Raw genomic sequence first — 17,544 nt, forward strand, 5'->3', positions numbered from 1 at the left:
AACCCGAGAGAATGAATTTAAAACTCAATATTCAGAAAACTCTTATATTCAATATAAGAGATGCTTTCATTCAAAGAACTCTTCCCAGATGATTTGTGTTTTCTGTGTCTTTTCCAGGAAGCATTTCCTCTGGAAGATGCCAGATGGTAATAAGAAATAATGATGGATTATTTGACTAAAATATGTATAGTTACTGCATTAATCTTGGAGTTCAAGTGTATCTTCTGTCTGTTGTGTATCCCTCTCTTCCTGAAGCAAGCAGTACTATTTTAAAATATGCATTTCCTTACAGAACTGAGAAACCCACATATTATTTTAATTATCTTGCACAGCTTTCTATCATATAGAATATTATGCTCTGATTACATTTGAGTGAAAATGATCTCAGTCTTAATAAAACTCATGAAACCTACACTTCAATAAAATCAAAGTAAACCCTCAGTTAGTTCTAAGACTTTGTTACTGCATTCACCAGACAGTGGTGCCTCAGGGGCTGATGATATAAAATTCAAGCTGGCACGCTTGAATTTTTTCTTCTCAATTTGTCCACCTGTGGGAGTCCCAGTGTTATTGCTTTTCCCTGGAAGTGGTTAAAGGCTGTAAGTATTATGAGCTTAGGTGGTCTGCAGTCTGTTCTAAAACTACTGTTGTGCCAAATTTGCATTCACTCATGTTTGACTAATTCCAGAGTTAATGCTACAGAGAGCAGCAAAGCATTACTGATGTTATAGGAAATGTCAATTTTATATATATATATATATCCATATATTTATATATAGATATTTATATGTGTGAGAGTGTATATCTATATCTATATATAAAAAATAGTAGCATTGATTTTACTGCATTTTGGCAGATTGGTAGCACTGAACTAGAGTCCAACAGGGAACAAACTGCAGTGTCAGCTGCTGGCTTGATTTGCATTCCACCTTTATTTCTTGGTTCTCAGGTTCATCAGCATTCCTGGTGCCTCATCAGAAGTCTGTTAAGTATTTAGAGTGCACAATTCATAAAACAGGCTTGAAAATACTCCACTGGAGTTGCTCGATTACAGCAGTTGCTGCCAGAGCTTTTGAAGACAAAACATTTTGAAGTGATTGGTATGTACACGTGCACACATACACATCCTACGCTACTGGAGCAATCAAAGCTCCCAACATTTCAGAGCACATCAGGAGCATAGAACTGGAGCTGTCTCACAGTTTTATCCAACTGTTTTGAAGATACTAACACATTTATCCTTAGCCCGTGAGCTTGGACAGCAGAATTTAAGCTATACACAAAGACTACATTGCATGTTGCAGTAATGTACAGGCCAACAACAAATTCACTTATCTGTCTGCGTAGGTACTGTAGAAATAAAAGCCAACCTGGCCTCAGAAATAGGACAGCTACGTGGCCAAAGCACCTCCAAACCAAAAGTTTGGTGTTTCTGGAGAGTTGTTGGCTGGGGCTCAGAGTGTGTGTGGATGAATCCAAGGTCCCTGCACTGCATTGCCCCAGGGAGCAGGGGTGGTGTTGTGGTGGATTTAGCATAATTGATCCTACCTTTGGATCTGAGGCTCAAAATAATTTCTGTAGACACAATGTTTAAGCCACTTGTTGAAAGGCATCCCTCCTCTCTTTTGGCCTTTTTGGAAACTCTCCCACCTCCTGCCTGACTCTGCTCTGTTATTGTGGCCTTAGCAGTATGGAATAGATAGAGGCACAGTAGGAAAAGGAATTGGTTCCATTACCATGTTCTCTCACAACTGGGTGAGACTGAGAAAAAGAAAACACAGGCTGAGACCCATAAACAATGCAGTGGACTTGTATGGGCTCTGTGTGCAGAGCTGATTTTTACCAGGGGAGCTCTGAAATGATCATCTTTGCTTTTGGGCAAAAGAAATATTCATTTGTGGGAATGTGAGCCTGTGCTGTTTTGGGTCATTGGCAGGGATAGCACCATTCAACAGCAGTGCTGACTTATTGCAGTATTTAGTGATGCACAGACATCTCTATAGTGCCCATCTGCAGCATGCTGAAGAGGGAACCTCTCACTCAGCATTTGTCTGAGGCTGTTTCTGACAGGAAGGATGACTTCTAAGATTATTTTGAATGAATGAGTGATAAAGGAAAATTTCTACCACTTTACTATGCAACTGACGCTGGCAAAGTGAAAATGGTAATTTAGTGGGCTTCAGTTTTATCAGTGTCTTTCCTTTCTGCAGTACTATATTGCTCAAAAAAAAAAAGAGGAAATATAAAAACCAGTTTTTTCTGAAAGGCTACAGGACCACTCGATTAAGCATAACAAGGCTGAGGGCTGAGATCAAGTTATCTCAACAGGTTACTCTATGTCAGCTTGTCCACAATAATTCTGTGTGCACATGGTCTTAACCTAAAACAGATGAAAAATAATGTGACAAAGATAAATGAAAAATAATGTTATCTTGCAGTGGGGGAGGTGTGCAGTGAGTCAAATTCCTGCATGATAATGCAATGGCTTAGGAAACCCCCTATCTACATAGAAAGGGGATTATTGCAGCATCATGTTTTGTTTTGTGGTTCTAAAGGGCTGTGTACAATGGGGTTGTAATTCATATAATGTTTGATGTGATGTCCAGAAGTCAAACTTAAATATGAATATAATAATCAGGAAGTCTTCAATTTGAAACACAGATTTGCTTCCTTGTTTTATGGAGGTGTTACTGAGATGCCCACAGGCGCTGGGGAAGTGTGTGAAAAATTAACTGTAACCTTTTTTTTTTTTTTTGTGGTTTCAGATTCACAAATACATTACAAATAAAGACAAAAGAATCACTGCAATATGTTACCAGCTTTAAGGGTGATATTTGCTCTTGCATCTGCATGCTTGGTGTCTGTGCACAGTACTTGTGTACAAATGTAGGGAAGTCAGGAAAACTTGGGTTTTTTTTTCACTAGAAGGTATATATCTATAAAGGAAGGCCAAAAGTTTGCTTTCAAGTCTGCAAAGCATTCATTTCACTTGCCAATACCTGGCCATTTGTAAATGGTAACTTGGCTGCAGCCCCACATGCTCTAACTTTGGGAAAACTGCTGATATATGGGCTGTGTGTGCCACCTCTTTTGACTCCCACCACTTCTATTCACTTTAAAGCTGTTTTGTTTCCTTTGTCATTTTAAAAAATATCTAAAATACTATATGTATATGCATATATATATAGCAAATAAGAAAACTGGTTATAAAGTGTAGGTTATGAATAGCGTAATTATGAATAATGGTAAAATTAGTCAGCTTTATTTAATCCTCAGAGCCCTTTGATTTCTTGAAAGTACTATGAAAAGTTGCATACGCCATTATCATTACATGCTGGTTTTCTGCATTTCAAAAATTAGTAAAAGAGGAGATTGCTTTGAAGCAGGACAATGTAACATTTCTTTGTATGTATTTCTGTGTAAAGAGAATAAGCATATGAATGAAACAGGTGAAGCAAATAAGTTATTGCATCCATGGGGAAAAAAATGGGTGAAATTTATTCTGAGTCTAGTTGAAGCAGCTGAAATTAAGAAGAGCTACAGTTACTTTTCCAAGATAACTGGGAAATTGCTATGCAACTCACACCAGAGGCAAAAGAAGATGAGCATGACTTGGATAAGGTGGATCCCATATTGACACTCTATAGACATGGAAAAGTAGGACCAGCAAATGGAGAAATATTAAAACAATCCACAAGTCAAAAAAAAAAAAAAGAGGAATGTTTAGAACATTGTTCAATCAACTGAGCCAGCAAGAAATATTTTTCAGACTCATTCTGCAAATCTCATGAGGGAATGGTTCTTTAGCTGTTTCAAAAAAGGTCATAGCTGAGGAGCTGAATGTGGTGCCAGGATGTTGAGGAACTGCAGAGGCGCTCAGCAGCTGCTCAGCTGTGTAACTGCAGCATGCAAGCAGTGCTGGAAAACAAAGCCAGATGTTTAAAAAGAGAATAAAATAATGTGGACAAACTCTTGAGTTCATTGCTTGGGGGACTTCCAGAGACAAGGAGCAGCAGAGTACACTTACTGCAGGAGGCAGCACTAGGGTAGTAAGGCAAAGAGAGAGCAGACACAAGAGTTCTGCTACAGAGGTGAAACTGGTTCTGGAAGATTTGATGTGAATGAGGAAGACATACAAAGCAAAATATTTCATTGTGTTTCATCTGATTGTGTAAGAACTTCATGAACTTTTTTAACTTTAAAGAAGGATGTACCAGTTCCAAGAACATGAAATTTCATGTAGAATTACCAATTATTATGAATAAGTCCCTAATCTCATACTGTGCAGTGCTTTTCTTTTTTTTCTCCTCAGTGTAATAAATACCTTTATTGAGGAGTAGAATTGATTTTATGTGAGATAAAAAAAATTCAAAGCCCTTAAGTTAACTTTAATAGACATTAAAAGACTTTGTTAAAATGCAGGTGTCCCATTAGAGTGAACATTTTAATAATTAAAAATCAATAAAAATGAAAACCTGCTGATATGACAATCATTTGGAAAATCTACTGCTTTGCTGCCAGTAGGTATTGGTGTGCATGGGAAGTCCCCTTAGCCCTAAGAACACTCAAACACAGGAGTTTATAGGCAAATCCCAGCAAAAAGAAAAAAAAAAGAGTGTCTGGCCTTAGTGAGAACAATACCACATCCCTGTGTCAGCAAATGCCTTTTCCTGCTCTCTGGCTCTGAACAGGGAAGTCCTTGTTAATCAGCCAGTGTGATCTTGGCTTAATGATTCAGAATCACTGCAATGTGATGCCAAAAATCTCTCCAAGAGAAAAAAAAATAGTCCCCTTCTTTGTTATCATTTTTGAAGGATCTAAGTATGAATGAGGTTTGAAAAAAAGGAAAAGCAGGGCTAAAACTTGGCTTTTATGGCCAGAAAATTCTTGTATCTGTTCCAAGTGACACTGTAAGGTTTTCTGTTTTGAAAGTCTAAAAGGAAAATTTTTGTTTAATCTTCATGGAGGTGAGGGAGAGGACAAAGACAGAAACCTTGAGCTTTCCTCCATCTTGCCCCATCCTCATCTTGATCTGAATGTCTTGGAAAAGGAGAGAGCTCAATTTGGTGAAGTAACTCATTTGGAATATCAATTACCCTTCAAAAACATGTCCCAGACTTCCTAAGCTGCCAGAAGGTTTGTCACTACCACGGGCGAACCTTCAGAAGTTACATCTGAGGAGGGAAGATGTTGTTAGAAATCTTCCCTGTGTGACACGCTGTCTCAATTCCTTCTAAAACAACTCCTAATTAGTTCTTTTTTTCTTCTTCCTCTTTTCTTTTTTTTTTTTTCTTTTTTTTTCCCCCCCCCTCCCAACTCTGCAGCACCAGGGAAAAATTGGAGTTAAGTTTAATGTTGGGACGGACGACATCGCCATCGAGGAGATGAACGCCATCATTAACGACGGGAAGTACCACGTGGTGCGCTTCACCAGGAGCGGTGGCAATGCCACCCTGCAGGTGGACAACTGGCCCGTCATCGAGCGCTACCCAGCAGGTAAGGCCTCACACAGACACCTGGCACTAAGAGGGTGGGGAGGTGCCTGGAGTTGGCCCCGTTTTGCTCCCCTCCTAATGCAGTATCAGCTCCTTTGAGGTGCTTTAGTAGCTGCAGAAGTAGTTAAAAGAATCCTGAGCAGTGCAGTTTATGATGATGGCGTTTCCTAAGTGAGTTTAAAAGCCCAAATTCAAGTTATTACTGGAAGTGGGAAAAATGCAGTTATGGAGGCATGAAGTAGTAGTTTTGTTTCTTGCTATCATTTGTTTTTATTGCACTTTTGGTTTAGCGGGGGAAAAAAAGGCTTTGACAAAAGCTACATGGTTTAAAGTGACTCACAAGTCTATTCCCAAGTGATGGGGTGAGGCATTTACTGAGGAAAAGGTTGTCTGTGTTCTTTTGATATACAAGATTACAGCAATCTGAAGCTTATGAATTTAGCAGAAGTCTTCCAGCAGACACGAACCAAACAGCATTGCAGTTGTCAATTGTACAGCCAACTACCCAATCTGAGGTGCTTTAACTCCAAAAGGCAAACTACAGGATATTATTTATGCAGATGATGCTGGTTACTTGAAGAGGACCACTAGTATGATGGCAGAACTATCCTGAGCAGGCCCATATTTAATTTTATGCAAATGTTATGCACTATGATGCTAATTTGATTCATTTTTAAAGGCAAGGTTTTTCAGATACACAATCCCTTTCTTACTGGGTAGGAAAATTGAGCCATTAATAGTAACTTATGCATTTGCATGTTATCTCCTAACAGTTGCTCTGTGTGTTTATATTAAGGAAAAGGCAGCAAATCTAGAGGTGTAAATGAAGGCAAATATGCAAACCAGAATGCCAATTGCACAAATGACAGCTCTGATTTATTGGTTTAAAAGCAGAAAATTCTTCATTTTTGGGTGAGGAGTGCAGCAGGAGGGTGTGTTTCACTAGTAAGGAAGGCATAAGACATTCCCTGGACTAATTATTAGCATTTAGGATGGGGGTTTTTGTTATTGCTGCCATTTCAGTTGTAGTTTCACCTATTTTAAAAAATAAAAATATTTAAAAAACAACTCACATGTGAAATATAACCCTTCAGATAATTTCTTGGAAATAATTCAGAATATATGAAATAATGAAAGTATGCATTGGGAAAGAAACTATGTGTAGCAGAAGTTGCCAAAAAACCCACCTGTGTCCTAATGTGCTATGAATGAATGGCAGCACTTGGAATTAGAGCCATTAATGGTTTCTAAAAGTTAGACACATCTATGAGAGGTGATAAACTCTTGAGGGAAAGGGGGATACTGAATGAAATATATTCAGTGATCTTTCAGATATTCCTTTTTCCCCTGTGCCCCCCTAGATTCCTCCTTTTGCAGTATTTGGTAAATGGTTGATGAAATAAGGTGTAATCTGGAGAGGACTTGTCATCATTTGTGCTCAAGACCTACTCAGTACAAAGGGAAAAATAGGCTTGAGGTGGTTTTTTGTTTATTTTGGTTTTTACCAAATGATGAGCATGAATTCACCACCTCCAAGCTCAGCAAAGAGGAAGTCAGGCAAACATGCCAGAATGTCTGTGTGAATGAACAGGGAGCTCCTGGACAGGCTCAAACACAAAAAAAACCTCACTGACTTGAGTTCTGAAGCTAGTGGCACATAGAACTTGTTTGTATTGAACAAAGATCAATTTAGAAAATAGAGTGATTTCCTTGGGATGGGATTGGTGGAGTGAAAGAAGGTTGGATGATTTCTTTGAAAAAAGAAAACAAAATACTAGATTTTTATTGAGCTTCCATGATCGCTCTATGTGCAGGCTGCATTTCAAGGCATTCTCAGTTGTTTCATTAGCTGCAGTACAGAATCCCTTGGCTTGTTTTAGTGTTGGATCTTCTAAGACTGCTGTTGGCCTTTAATTTTCTTTGACTTTCCCATAGTAATATTTTATAACTCCTGTATGCCACAGCATTGCTTTTGGCTGCTCTGCTCCCCTTTTCACCCTCCATCTCTTTTCCCTTCCCAGAAGGCAACCATCAACCTTTCTCTTATTGTGCTGCTCCATTAGATTTGCCAGTCTTGTTATTTTGGTTTTTAGGCAGCCTAATTAGTAAAGTTGCTATACTTACATGTGCTGGATTTTTTTTTTCAAACATAAAATTAAATAATCAGTTGGTTGTCCAAAGCATACCAACCAATCAGGTCTTGTTGCAAGATTTTTCTCAGAATTACTCTTCAGGTTGGCATGCCTGACTACAAGACATTGCTTGTTTGTGTTTGGTGCCTTAAAATGCTAGGTGAAGATTTTCTGAGAGAATTTTCTGGTCAGAGACTCGGGAATTTCCAGTTTCATTGCCTGTGTATCCTTCATCTGGGCCCATGTAGCTGCTATGGATAAGGATACCCAAGGCCCAAAACCAGCTGGTACCTGGCAAAAAAATATCACATGGCAATACTTCACAGAGCTTCCATGGTGGCTTTGTGTGTTTTACCCAAAAGCTGCATAAAACGCAGAAGAGTGACCCTGGAAGATGAACAGAATGTAGTCTCCTGTGACATCATTCTTGATCACACTAGATTTGAGTTTGCTCTGGGCCAATGCACCTTCAGTTTATATCTGAGTGGGTGTGAAATGAGAGAGCTGTAAAAGGAAAAGAGGCAGGGGTCAGTGGTAGAGGATGATTATCCTAGTTAAGGTGAACGGTTGTTTTTTGAAATATAGTTGGGGAAAATGTGTTTTAGTCCTAGACAAATGTGAAGATTTCAGTATCCTGAAATGGCTGGAAGATTTTCAGAAACAGAGGTTTGGATTTACATATGTATGTTCTTCCAGACTACCATCAAAGTAATTTTTTACTCTGAAGTTTCTTTCCTGTCACTTTTCTGAATAAAATAAAATGCTAGAGCTATGAGGATGTATACTTTGATTTCTGCCCTTTATTAAATGTTGATTCTGTTTTCCCCATTTCTAGTGTTTTTGGCTGGTGCATAGCCCTGTGATTGTGAGTGGCACACTGTAGTTTTTTGATAGTTGATTAAGATGCCCATATTTTCACTTGATTTATTTATTCCATCTGTCTTAACTAAATTCAGTGCTATGTCTCTTTGCTGAATTATCACCATCCCTCTGCACCTTCTCAAAGAACTTTAGTGTTTCATCTTGACCTCTTTTTCAGACAGTAAATTCACATTAACTTATCTGGATGCAGCCTAATTTATGACCATATTAAACAGGAATGAGAAAACTGCTGACTATTCAGTCAGAGCTCCTAATAAATAGGCTATCCCCATTTCCATGCAGATCCCTTCTACTCTTTGTGGCTTATCTTGTCTGCTTCACTGTCTAGTTTTAATTTCCCTTCCCAATGGTCTGGCTGCTGTTGTGGTGATGAGACTGCTCCACAACAGCAGCTCTAGCTGCTTCTGAGAAGAGGCTGCTCTTGTAACTTCAGTTAGGTAATAGTTCTACGCTTTTGGTTCCCTAAAGTTGCATAAAACAAAGAACTTGTTAATTTGGGTCAAAATGAACCAAGAATTTTGGTCAAATTTAAAAAAAAAAAAAGAGAAGAAAAGAAAAGAAAATTGTTTTAGTAATATGAAAAGATTAATTTAAGTATTTTCTGAATAAAATATTGTGACTTTTCATGTGTGGATTGCCCAGTGTTTACACGGGATTTAGATAATCTGAGAACAAAGCATTTTATTTAATTTGAAACAACATTTTAATCCTTACCTGAAAGAAAATATGTTTCAAATAAAATCAAAAAGGGAACAGGGGAAAAAACCCCATAATAGTGCTCTTAACCATATCTATTTATCATGAAAAACAGTTTTCTTCATTATCTGATTTCTGTTCCTTGGTAGTGCAGTGAAAGTATATCAAAACAAGGTAGACAACATTTTAAAGCCACAATGACCACTACTTGTTGTGAAAGAATTTCAGAATCACTTTTCTGACACTAACTCTGTGCTTTCTGTGGTCAAAGGCAGTTTGCCCAATGATGATTCTTTTAAAACACACAGCACAGCTAATCATTTTACCAGTGAGGATTTTCTCTTCATGACTTCCATCGTAAATCAGACCGATGTAAATTTTCTATCTAGAAAATGACCTATCAGAGATTGGGCAATGGGTCTATGGTTTCAAAGCTGCTCAGTCTGCTGAGAATGCTCAGCATTCCTGGGACCCTGCAGCAGTTTGGAAGATCCTGTCTGATGTAGGTAAATATCTAAAATTATGCCCTCCCAGTCATCCCTGGATCTTTTCTTAGCCTTAGAAAAGCATAAATGTGTTGCAGCTGTCCTCACGTACCCCATGAGTCAGGACATGTCAGGGATGTGTCTGACAGACCAAGATCTGACAGCATGAGCATGTCACTCATACTGCTTGCAGAAAAGAGCTTGTCCAAAGCATTTCCAGACTGCTGGAACAAATGCATCTCCTGATTAGGAGGTATAAATCATGATAGAGCACAGACACCAAAGAACCTGTGTGAGAGACTGTGGATGCTGGCAGAAGAGCAAACTGACATTATGCTGAGTGCCAGTACCCCTGCAATATAGTAATCACCAGCTTGAAGAGCTTTCATATAATATAGAATAATTCTGTACTGGGTTTTGGTTTGGTTTTTTTGTTGTTTTTTTTTTTTTGTGTGTGTGTGTGTGTGTTTTGTTGTTGTTGTTGTTTTTTGTTTTTTTGTTCAGTTGAATTGGTTTTTTTTTGGTGGTTTGGTTTTGATTAAAGAGCTGAGATCACATGTGCTGTCTTTAGGGACTCTGTCTGGATTTGTGGGATAAATGTTGTTCCTGCAGAACATCCAAGCGCTAGGGGAGAGGGACATGTCATTTAAATGCTTCTCTTGGTCCCTGTATTCTAGAAAATAGAAAAGGTGTCTGTCATCTTTTCATGGGGAACATGTGACTTTTAGATAAATGCTAGGAGTCAGCTATTACCATGTATCCTATTTAGGGTAAATAGCATCCATTTGTCTTGGTTTTTCCATGTTCAGATTGACTATGAAATTAACAGGAGACATTTGTGTCAGTACATTTGTTTCTCCAGGAATGGATTAGCATTTCCCAAGTAATCCATGTACTTGCCTAACTTGCTTACTATTGGCCTGGAAATAGCTTCCAAATTCAAGCCCCTACAACCTCTTCTGAAGAGGACCAAAGATGTTTTTCAGGTGTAAGTGTGGTGGTAGGGAGACATCTCAAGCACTTTCACAAATGTGTCTTTGAATATTCTAACAAAAGGGACAGTCAGCCTGTTATCACCACATCCATAATGGTCAAGGTGATGTAGGAATCTAACAAGTAAATGATCACTCAGTGTTTGCCTTGCCTTGTGCCATAGAGCAAATTTTCAAATCTCTCTGAGCACTGCTGTTTGGACACAGGACTTTCAGGGTATTTCACAGGAAAATAACAGAAGATTCTGACTGCTATTTATTTGCCCAGCAAAACATATTCTGCACCTTTTTTCTCACTGGGTTCCTCCTTTGGATAAAAGAATCCATCTTGATTCTCTCTTGTGTGTGTTCCTTTGCTCTGGCCAGAGTTTTGACTCTTACAGTCAGATCCGTCATCCCTCAATCCTGATGGTAAGACAGAGGATATGAGGAAACACCATCATCTGATAAGTTGAAAAGCTTACAAACCTGGAGGAATCTCCCATTGCTTGTTCACAAAGACAAAATAAAAAGTGCCCTTATGTCCATGAGGGAAGTCCAGTGGAAAAAACTTAAGCAATTAAGAGTTAAGCAATTTAGTTTCTGTGAAACACAAACTGCCCCATGTCTCCTGGTTTGGATGTCATTTTCCTGCTGTGAGAAACCTGTGGTGCCAGTGAAATAAGGACACCTCATAAGACTCTACTTCCCTTGGAGATAACAGTGTCTGGAAAAATTGTGAGGATTTCTCAGGAGCTCTCCATCTGCGAATACGTAGAAGGTGAATGTGCAAGTAAACACTTTATTTATAAATTTATGCCACATGTCTAAAATCAGGCTTTAGAAGTGGAAGATGGGGGCCTGAAATATTTTGTCTATGGAATTAGTAAGAAGAGAATGGGAAAAATACCAACTAAGTCAGTAGTTGTTCTGTAACCAAGTAGTTTCACCCTCCCTGAGTTCACCAAAACTCGTCAGTGTAATTTATGGCCTTTCATGTGTCCATGGAGTCACATCTCCCTGGGGTTCTGTCTGTGCTGAGGTCTCCACCTGAATAGGTCTGCTGGTACCTGTCATAGTTAAACCTCCTCTGGTTTCATAGGAGATAATGAGGTATAAATATGAATGAGTTAGCATACTAGGGGTTTTTGATTTGTAAAAAGTCTTTGATGAAGTTCCATGTGAAAATATTCAGGAAGAATTTACCCAGCCCAGGTGGTAAAGGTCGAGTTCTTTGATGGATCAAATTCTCTCAAGGAAAACAGGGTCACAGATTCTCACCTAATGAAAATCAAAGGAGTAAATAAATTGATTTTCAATGGATATATGATCATTTAAACCTTGTTATATATTGAATAACATTGATTTTTTTCTATATAAAAGTTAGAAACCATACAGGCTGTAAGAGAGACAAATTAGAGATCACTACAGAAGAAAAAGATTAGTGAATGGAGAACTTAAAAATTTGTGCTTCCTTTAACAGGCAATGAAAAAACCAAAATTGACAAATGAAAGGTAGAAAAATCTAAAAATGTATTTTGAAATAAAAGCATTTAATAATCCCAAATTTTTACATTTTTGAAATTCAGAAATTATTTGTTTTGTGCAATTTATTTGCATTTTTTCTAGAATGATAGATTTTGCAAAATCTTCATTAGCTTAAAAATTTTAATCAAACAAAGCATTTCCTATTCTTATTGATATAAGAATAGAAAATGCTTTGTTTGATTAAAAACAACTGGCTCTGTTGAATATGCATCAGAGGAGTAAAAATAAAGTTGATCTATGAAAGATAATGCATATGGGTGAGATAATCTGAATTTTCATAGAATATATTTTTAATTGGTTGCACTGGCTCAAGACAAAGGTTTAATGCTGTACACAGCTCATGGATTATTTCATTACCAGTCAAAAAAAAAAGTTCTGAGAATGTTTAGAATGCTAAAGAAAATATTAATGGAACTATATTTAAATCAATGGGCCACTTTCCCTGTAAAGGATTAGTGGCTTGGATGGCTTTTTTCCCATTCTCATTTTCTTTTTTTCCTGCATTTGTATTTAAAAGTAAGGTTAGTGATAGAAGACCTTAAGAAATTAGAAATTAAAATGTACTGGGTCAAGCCTGCTTCTTTGCATAAATTGTTTCTCTTAGAGAGTAACTCGGAAGAAACATCCTACTCTTAAGAAATCCTTCTGCTTTCAGTCCAAGCACTTTCCAGTTCATCCCACTTTGTTCTTACATGTCTTTTTCAGAATAGTTTTCTCATTTCTCAACTCATCATAATAACCTTTCTTCGATGCTGTTTTTGTTTTGATTTTGGTTTTCAACTGCGCATGTGTTTGAAAATGGACAGTATGAGAACACTAGGACCTCAAGGATATATGAAGATAATGCAGATATTAATTTGACATTTTAAGAATTTAATTTTCTTTTTCATACCTCAGAACTGGAAAGCCCAATGTCATTCTGTAGCTGACTACCTGCTGAATGTCTCTCCTCACAAATTCTCTATCAGAGTATCCCAGTTTAAGGCAAGAAGGGGTGTGATTGGTCCTGTATCTTAAGTGTGTGACCTGCACTTTGTAGTGTAAGCTTTGGTGTCACTTTTGTTAATTCAGAAGGGCTCTGTTCCTCTTGATTGATATCTGCAGCCTCTTCAGCATTACCACCATGTCTGCTTTCACATCATCTACAGATTTCATTGTGTGGATGGCACTTCATACTGAGATCAGTTAACAAAATACAAAAGATGATTTAGTGCCAAACTCAGCTTGGGTACTTTCTTAGGAGTTCCACCGAGGTAGTTTTTCTGGGAGAAAACCATTGTTTTTCCTTGCAGTCATATCTGCAGTGGCTTCTGTGGCAGCTCCTATGGCACAGTCTAATGCAATTTGGGAATTCACCATGATATTCCTCTTGTTAACTCCATGTGGAACTCAGCATTGAGTTTATCACATTTCCATGGCTAAAACACACGCAAGGCCTTCCACTCATTCAACTAGATGGCATCAGTTCCCCAAAATATGTGGAGAGCTTTGGTACATCTGACCCACCTACTATGTCTTGAGACCTTTTATTTTTCAAATATAGTTAATTTAGTGGGGAACATAAGGGGCAGAATATGGTACAGTTGACACATTGGCAGGTCTGAATGTGACAACAAGGACTGCTTATCATCTGTGTGAGTGATTCACTGAGAAGCCAAAGCAGATGCTGAATGAAGGGGGAGTTGCAGGGAGGAGACAGCTCCAGGGCTGGTTCCTGGAAGGAGATGCATCCCGGGAAGATGGGTGTGCATTGAGTGTGATGCAAGACAAGCAGTCCTTGAATTCAGAACCTGTCAATAGCTACAGCAGCAGGATATCAGTCTCTACATGAGACAGAGGAAGGAGGAGAGAACAAACCCTTGTTCGATGCTATTCTTTGGGTTTTTGTTTTTGGGTTTTTTTTTTATTATTCAGAGTTTTACCATACACTTTTCACAATCCTGCATTTTTTCCAGAGTTAATCCATGATTTGCTAAATGACATCATATCAAATACTTTCCTGAAATCCAGAAAATTAGATATACTTCAATTCCTTCATCTAGAAAATGAGTTAGCTTGTCGAATACAGCTGTTAAACTAGCCTAGCATGATTTGGATAAGTTTTGCGTTTTATCTCATTTTTCAATTGCTTTCATGTCTTTAATTATTTATTTTAAAATTTATTCTAAAGCAGCATGTATGGCTACGGTCTGACTAAATACTTCAACTAGGTAGTTTTTAAATTCTTCTTATGTAAAGCTATTACATTTTCTGTTCTCTGCTACAAGAAATAACACATCTCATTGGATACCTGGATTTAAAAACTCCTGGCTGCTTCTTCTTAAGTTCTGGGATAGAGGTCATCTTTCTCACTTTCTGGCCACACAAGTTCAGTAAGAATATGTACGTTGCTTTTTTCAGGGCTATGGAGATCTATATTAAACACATTCCTGTTAGTCAATTCAATCTGCTCCCTTGGATCACCATCAGCCTTCCTATAAAGTAATTCTCCTTGACTCTATGATCTCTTTTTGCTTATAGCACTTTGAAATCTCTGGCTTTTGAATTTAGTTTATTGTCTTTGGGAGGTTCTTTGGGTAGATTCTGGCAACATTTCTTGAGTATTTATTTATTTTTCAAACTCTGAAAGGTACTGCTTTCTTTACTGAGCAAGTCTGGTGTTTTAACTTCCTGTAAGATAGCCTGTGATAGTGCAGTTTCTCAGTCTAGCAGATCTCCCATGGTGTATTTTAACCTTGCAGGTGCAAACTCAAAAAAAAAAATATATATCATCATTTAAATACTTTATAGAATTTCCAAGTGTCATTCCTGGCTGAATCCAGCCCCTTACACTGATTGCATAATCTGAATTCCTTCAGGTTATCAAATTTTGTTATTTTTAAATCAAGAATCTGATTTACAGGCTTATTTTTAGTTGTCCTCATATTAATTTAAGTCAACTCCTGATCACTCAATCAAAAAATGTTTCCTACAATTAACTTTTCTATGATGTCTCCAATACTTAGCCAAAGCAAAGATAAAATTGTGTTATTTTTTGTTGATTTTGTCTGGACAAAATCCTCAATGAGGATTTACTATTATAGGAAGCTGAAATCTATCCATATTCATGTTATGGTGTCCAGTTAAAATATTAATAAAATGAGGCATTATACCAGAGTGTAAAACAATGGTATGGGGAACTAAAAATAAGACAAGGAGTTATTTAAAACTCAATTCACTAAGTTCTCCAGAATAAAGACAGAAGAAACTATTCTGGAAGCAGGAATCAAAATACATGAAAAATTCATCTAAGTTACTGAGACACAAACCAGCAGTCAAGTGATGGATGTAACTAGGCCAGTGTGCTACCTTCCCTTTGTAATTGCACAACTGATTTCTTGCATGTTTTTCTCATTTCATAGAGCTCCGACTGCTCTTTGGTTATGATTAAATGTATTTGTCAGCATGCACACGGGTCTCACATTCTGTATCATTTTATTGTCGATGTGAAAGATTGATGTTAAAAAAAATGGAAATTTATTTTCCCATTCTCTTTGGGTAAGCCTCTGTTACAGCTTACTCAAAGTCAAGGAATTTTTTTTTTTGCTTTAAAAAAAGCACTTCTGCCCTTTGAGAGATTATGAAATTGTTCTATCCTGCTGCTGTCTTTAAATAAAGAACCTAGGTGATACCCAAACAAAGCACTACAGTAAGTCTCTTCCCAAAAAGCGGTTTCAGTAAAATTTCCCAAATCAGCTTTTTAATTTGACAGCTTATCAGGTCTTTCTGTCAGATAATGCAATATAATAATGCTTCTCTGAGTCTGCAGACAGATTTTTTTTCCCCCCTTTATTTTTCATCTTGGATATCCTGGTGAAATACAAAGGCTCATCCCTTCTTAGGCTTGTTAGATCCTGTAATTAAATTCAGATCTTGATAAAATGTGTGGCACAGTTGTCATTACTTGATCACAGAAGGTATAACACCTTTCAGTTAGATACAGCAAGGTGGCACAATGGAAGGAGAAAGAAAATGTCAAATGAGCAGTGATTCAGAAAAGCGTTTTTCAAATACTGAAAGGAACAGAAATGTGCTCTTTTTGTGTCTTTTGGCAGAGGATGGGCCAATGCCTGCTTTCCATTATTAGGCACAGGGTGATATGGAAATGGAATTTCTGAAGACAACAAGCTCCAGGGATTCAAGTTAGAGGAATAAAATGGGAATGAAAACAGACCTAAGAATGAGACATTGCAAATCTGTCTCAGCTGGTCCCTTTCACCCTTTCAGGAAACCCTTATCTATTAACAATTCCTAAAAGTCAGGTCACAAAAGATTAAATATTGCCAATACTTAGAGGTTCTTTTACAAACCTGTATTTGTCTTCACACAGGTTTTCTGTGTAACCTGCAGCATCATACTTGCCCAATCTAGTAGGGTAAGTTAGAAATGGAGGATTAGCATCTTGTCAGTCAAGAATAGAACAATTTACTCAAACTCTTCCCCAAGGAATTTTAGCTGCATAGTTTCCTTAACAATACAATGCTGGTATCTCTGATGGCATCAATGATTTAAAAGAAATTCATCATTCTTCTTTTCTTTTCCCAGGGGCAGGACTGTGTTGTCAGTGCAGAGATTTGAACAGATCCCTTTGTTTCTCTCTCCTTCCAGCCCCCAGTGGGTTTGTAATATCTCATTACACAGGACTTTACATAACGTGTCATTTGCTGGGCCAAACCAATGATTCCCTCACCCCACTGAAATGATTTCTGTGTAACACTGAAGTTGGTGTGTTTGTGACAGTGCCCCTGTCCTGAGATGCCTCCCTGGATGAGCACACTCATGGGTCAGCTCTGAAACTCCCTCTGAAGCTCCCAGTGGCTGGTTGAGCATGCAGAAGCAGAGTACAATGCCGTGTGCTTCTCCTGCAGTGCACTCTATTTCCATTATCTTCTGGGGCAAGCCTGGAGTCAGTCTGCAGTGGGAGCCTTTCTCAGGACAGAAAAAAATCAATGTGGTGTTGAGCCTTCCAACCAGACAATCTATCATATGGAAAACAAAATTAATTTCTCTGCAGTGCTATTGTGTTTTAGGTGCTCTCGGAAGATGAGGTATTTTTTTATTTGGGGCACATTCGTGCATGTGTCCCCAATATATTTTACTGGTGGCATGAGGTGTGACAGCAGTATAGTACTTTATGTCTGCAGGATAAGAACTTCCATTAAACTAACTAATTCAGGAATAGTCACTATAATTCATACTGCAGCAGGGAAAACAACAACTTGCTCTGTCCTGGATATATTTTCCAGAGAGAGAACTGCATTAAGCAGGCATCCAGAAGGATGCAAATCATTGCTGC

General features: G+C 37.9%; 1 protein-coding gene across 36 annotated transcripts in view; it reads left to right on the forward strand.

Moving 5' to 3' along the window:
- Positions 1-17,544, forward strand: part of NRXN1 (neurexin 1) — a 675,546-nt gene that overhangs the window by 549,231 nt on the left and 108,771 nt on the right. For all 36 annotated transcript variants that reach the window (XM_030946729.1, XM_030946748.1, XM_030946751.1 and 33 more), the window contains one exon: positions 5,325-5,496. In XM_030946729.1, the coding sequence (XP_030802589.1) occupies positions 5,325-5,496 (172 nt within the window). The remainder of the gene's footprint in view (positions 1-5,324; positions 5,497-17,544) is intronic.

Source organism: Camarhynchus parvulus, chromosome 3 (genome assembly GCF_901933205.1).
Source record: "Camarhynchus parvulus chromosome 3, STF_HiC, whole genome shotgun sequence".
NCBI classification, from domain to species: domain Eukaryota; kingdom Metazoa; phylum Chordata; class Aves; order Passeriformes; family Thraupidae; genus Camarhynchus; species Camarhynchus parvulus.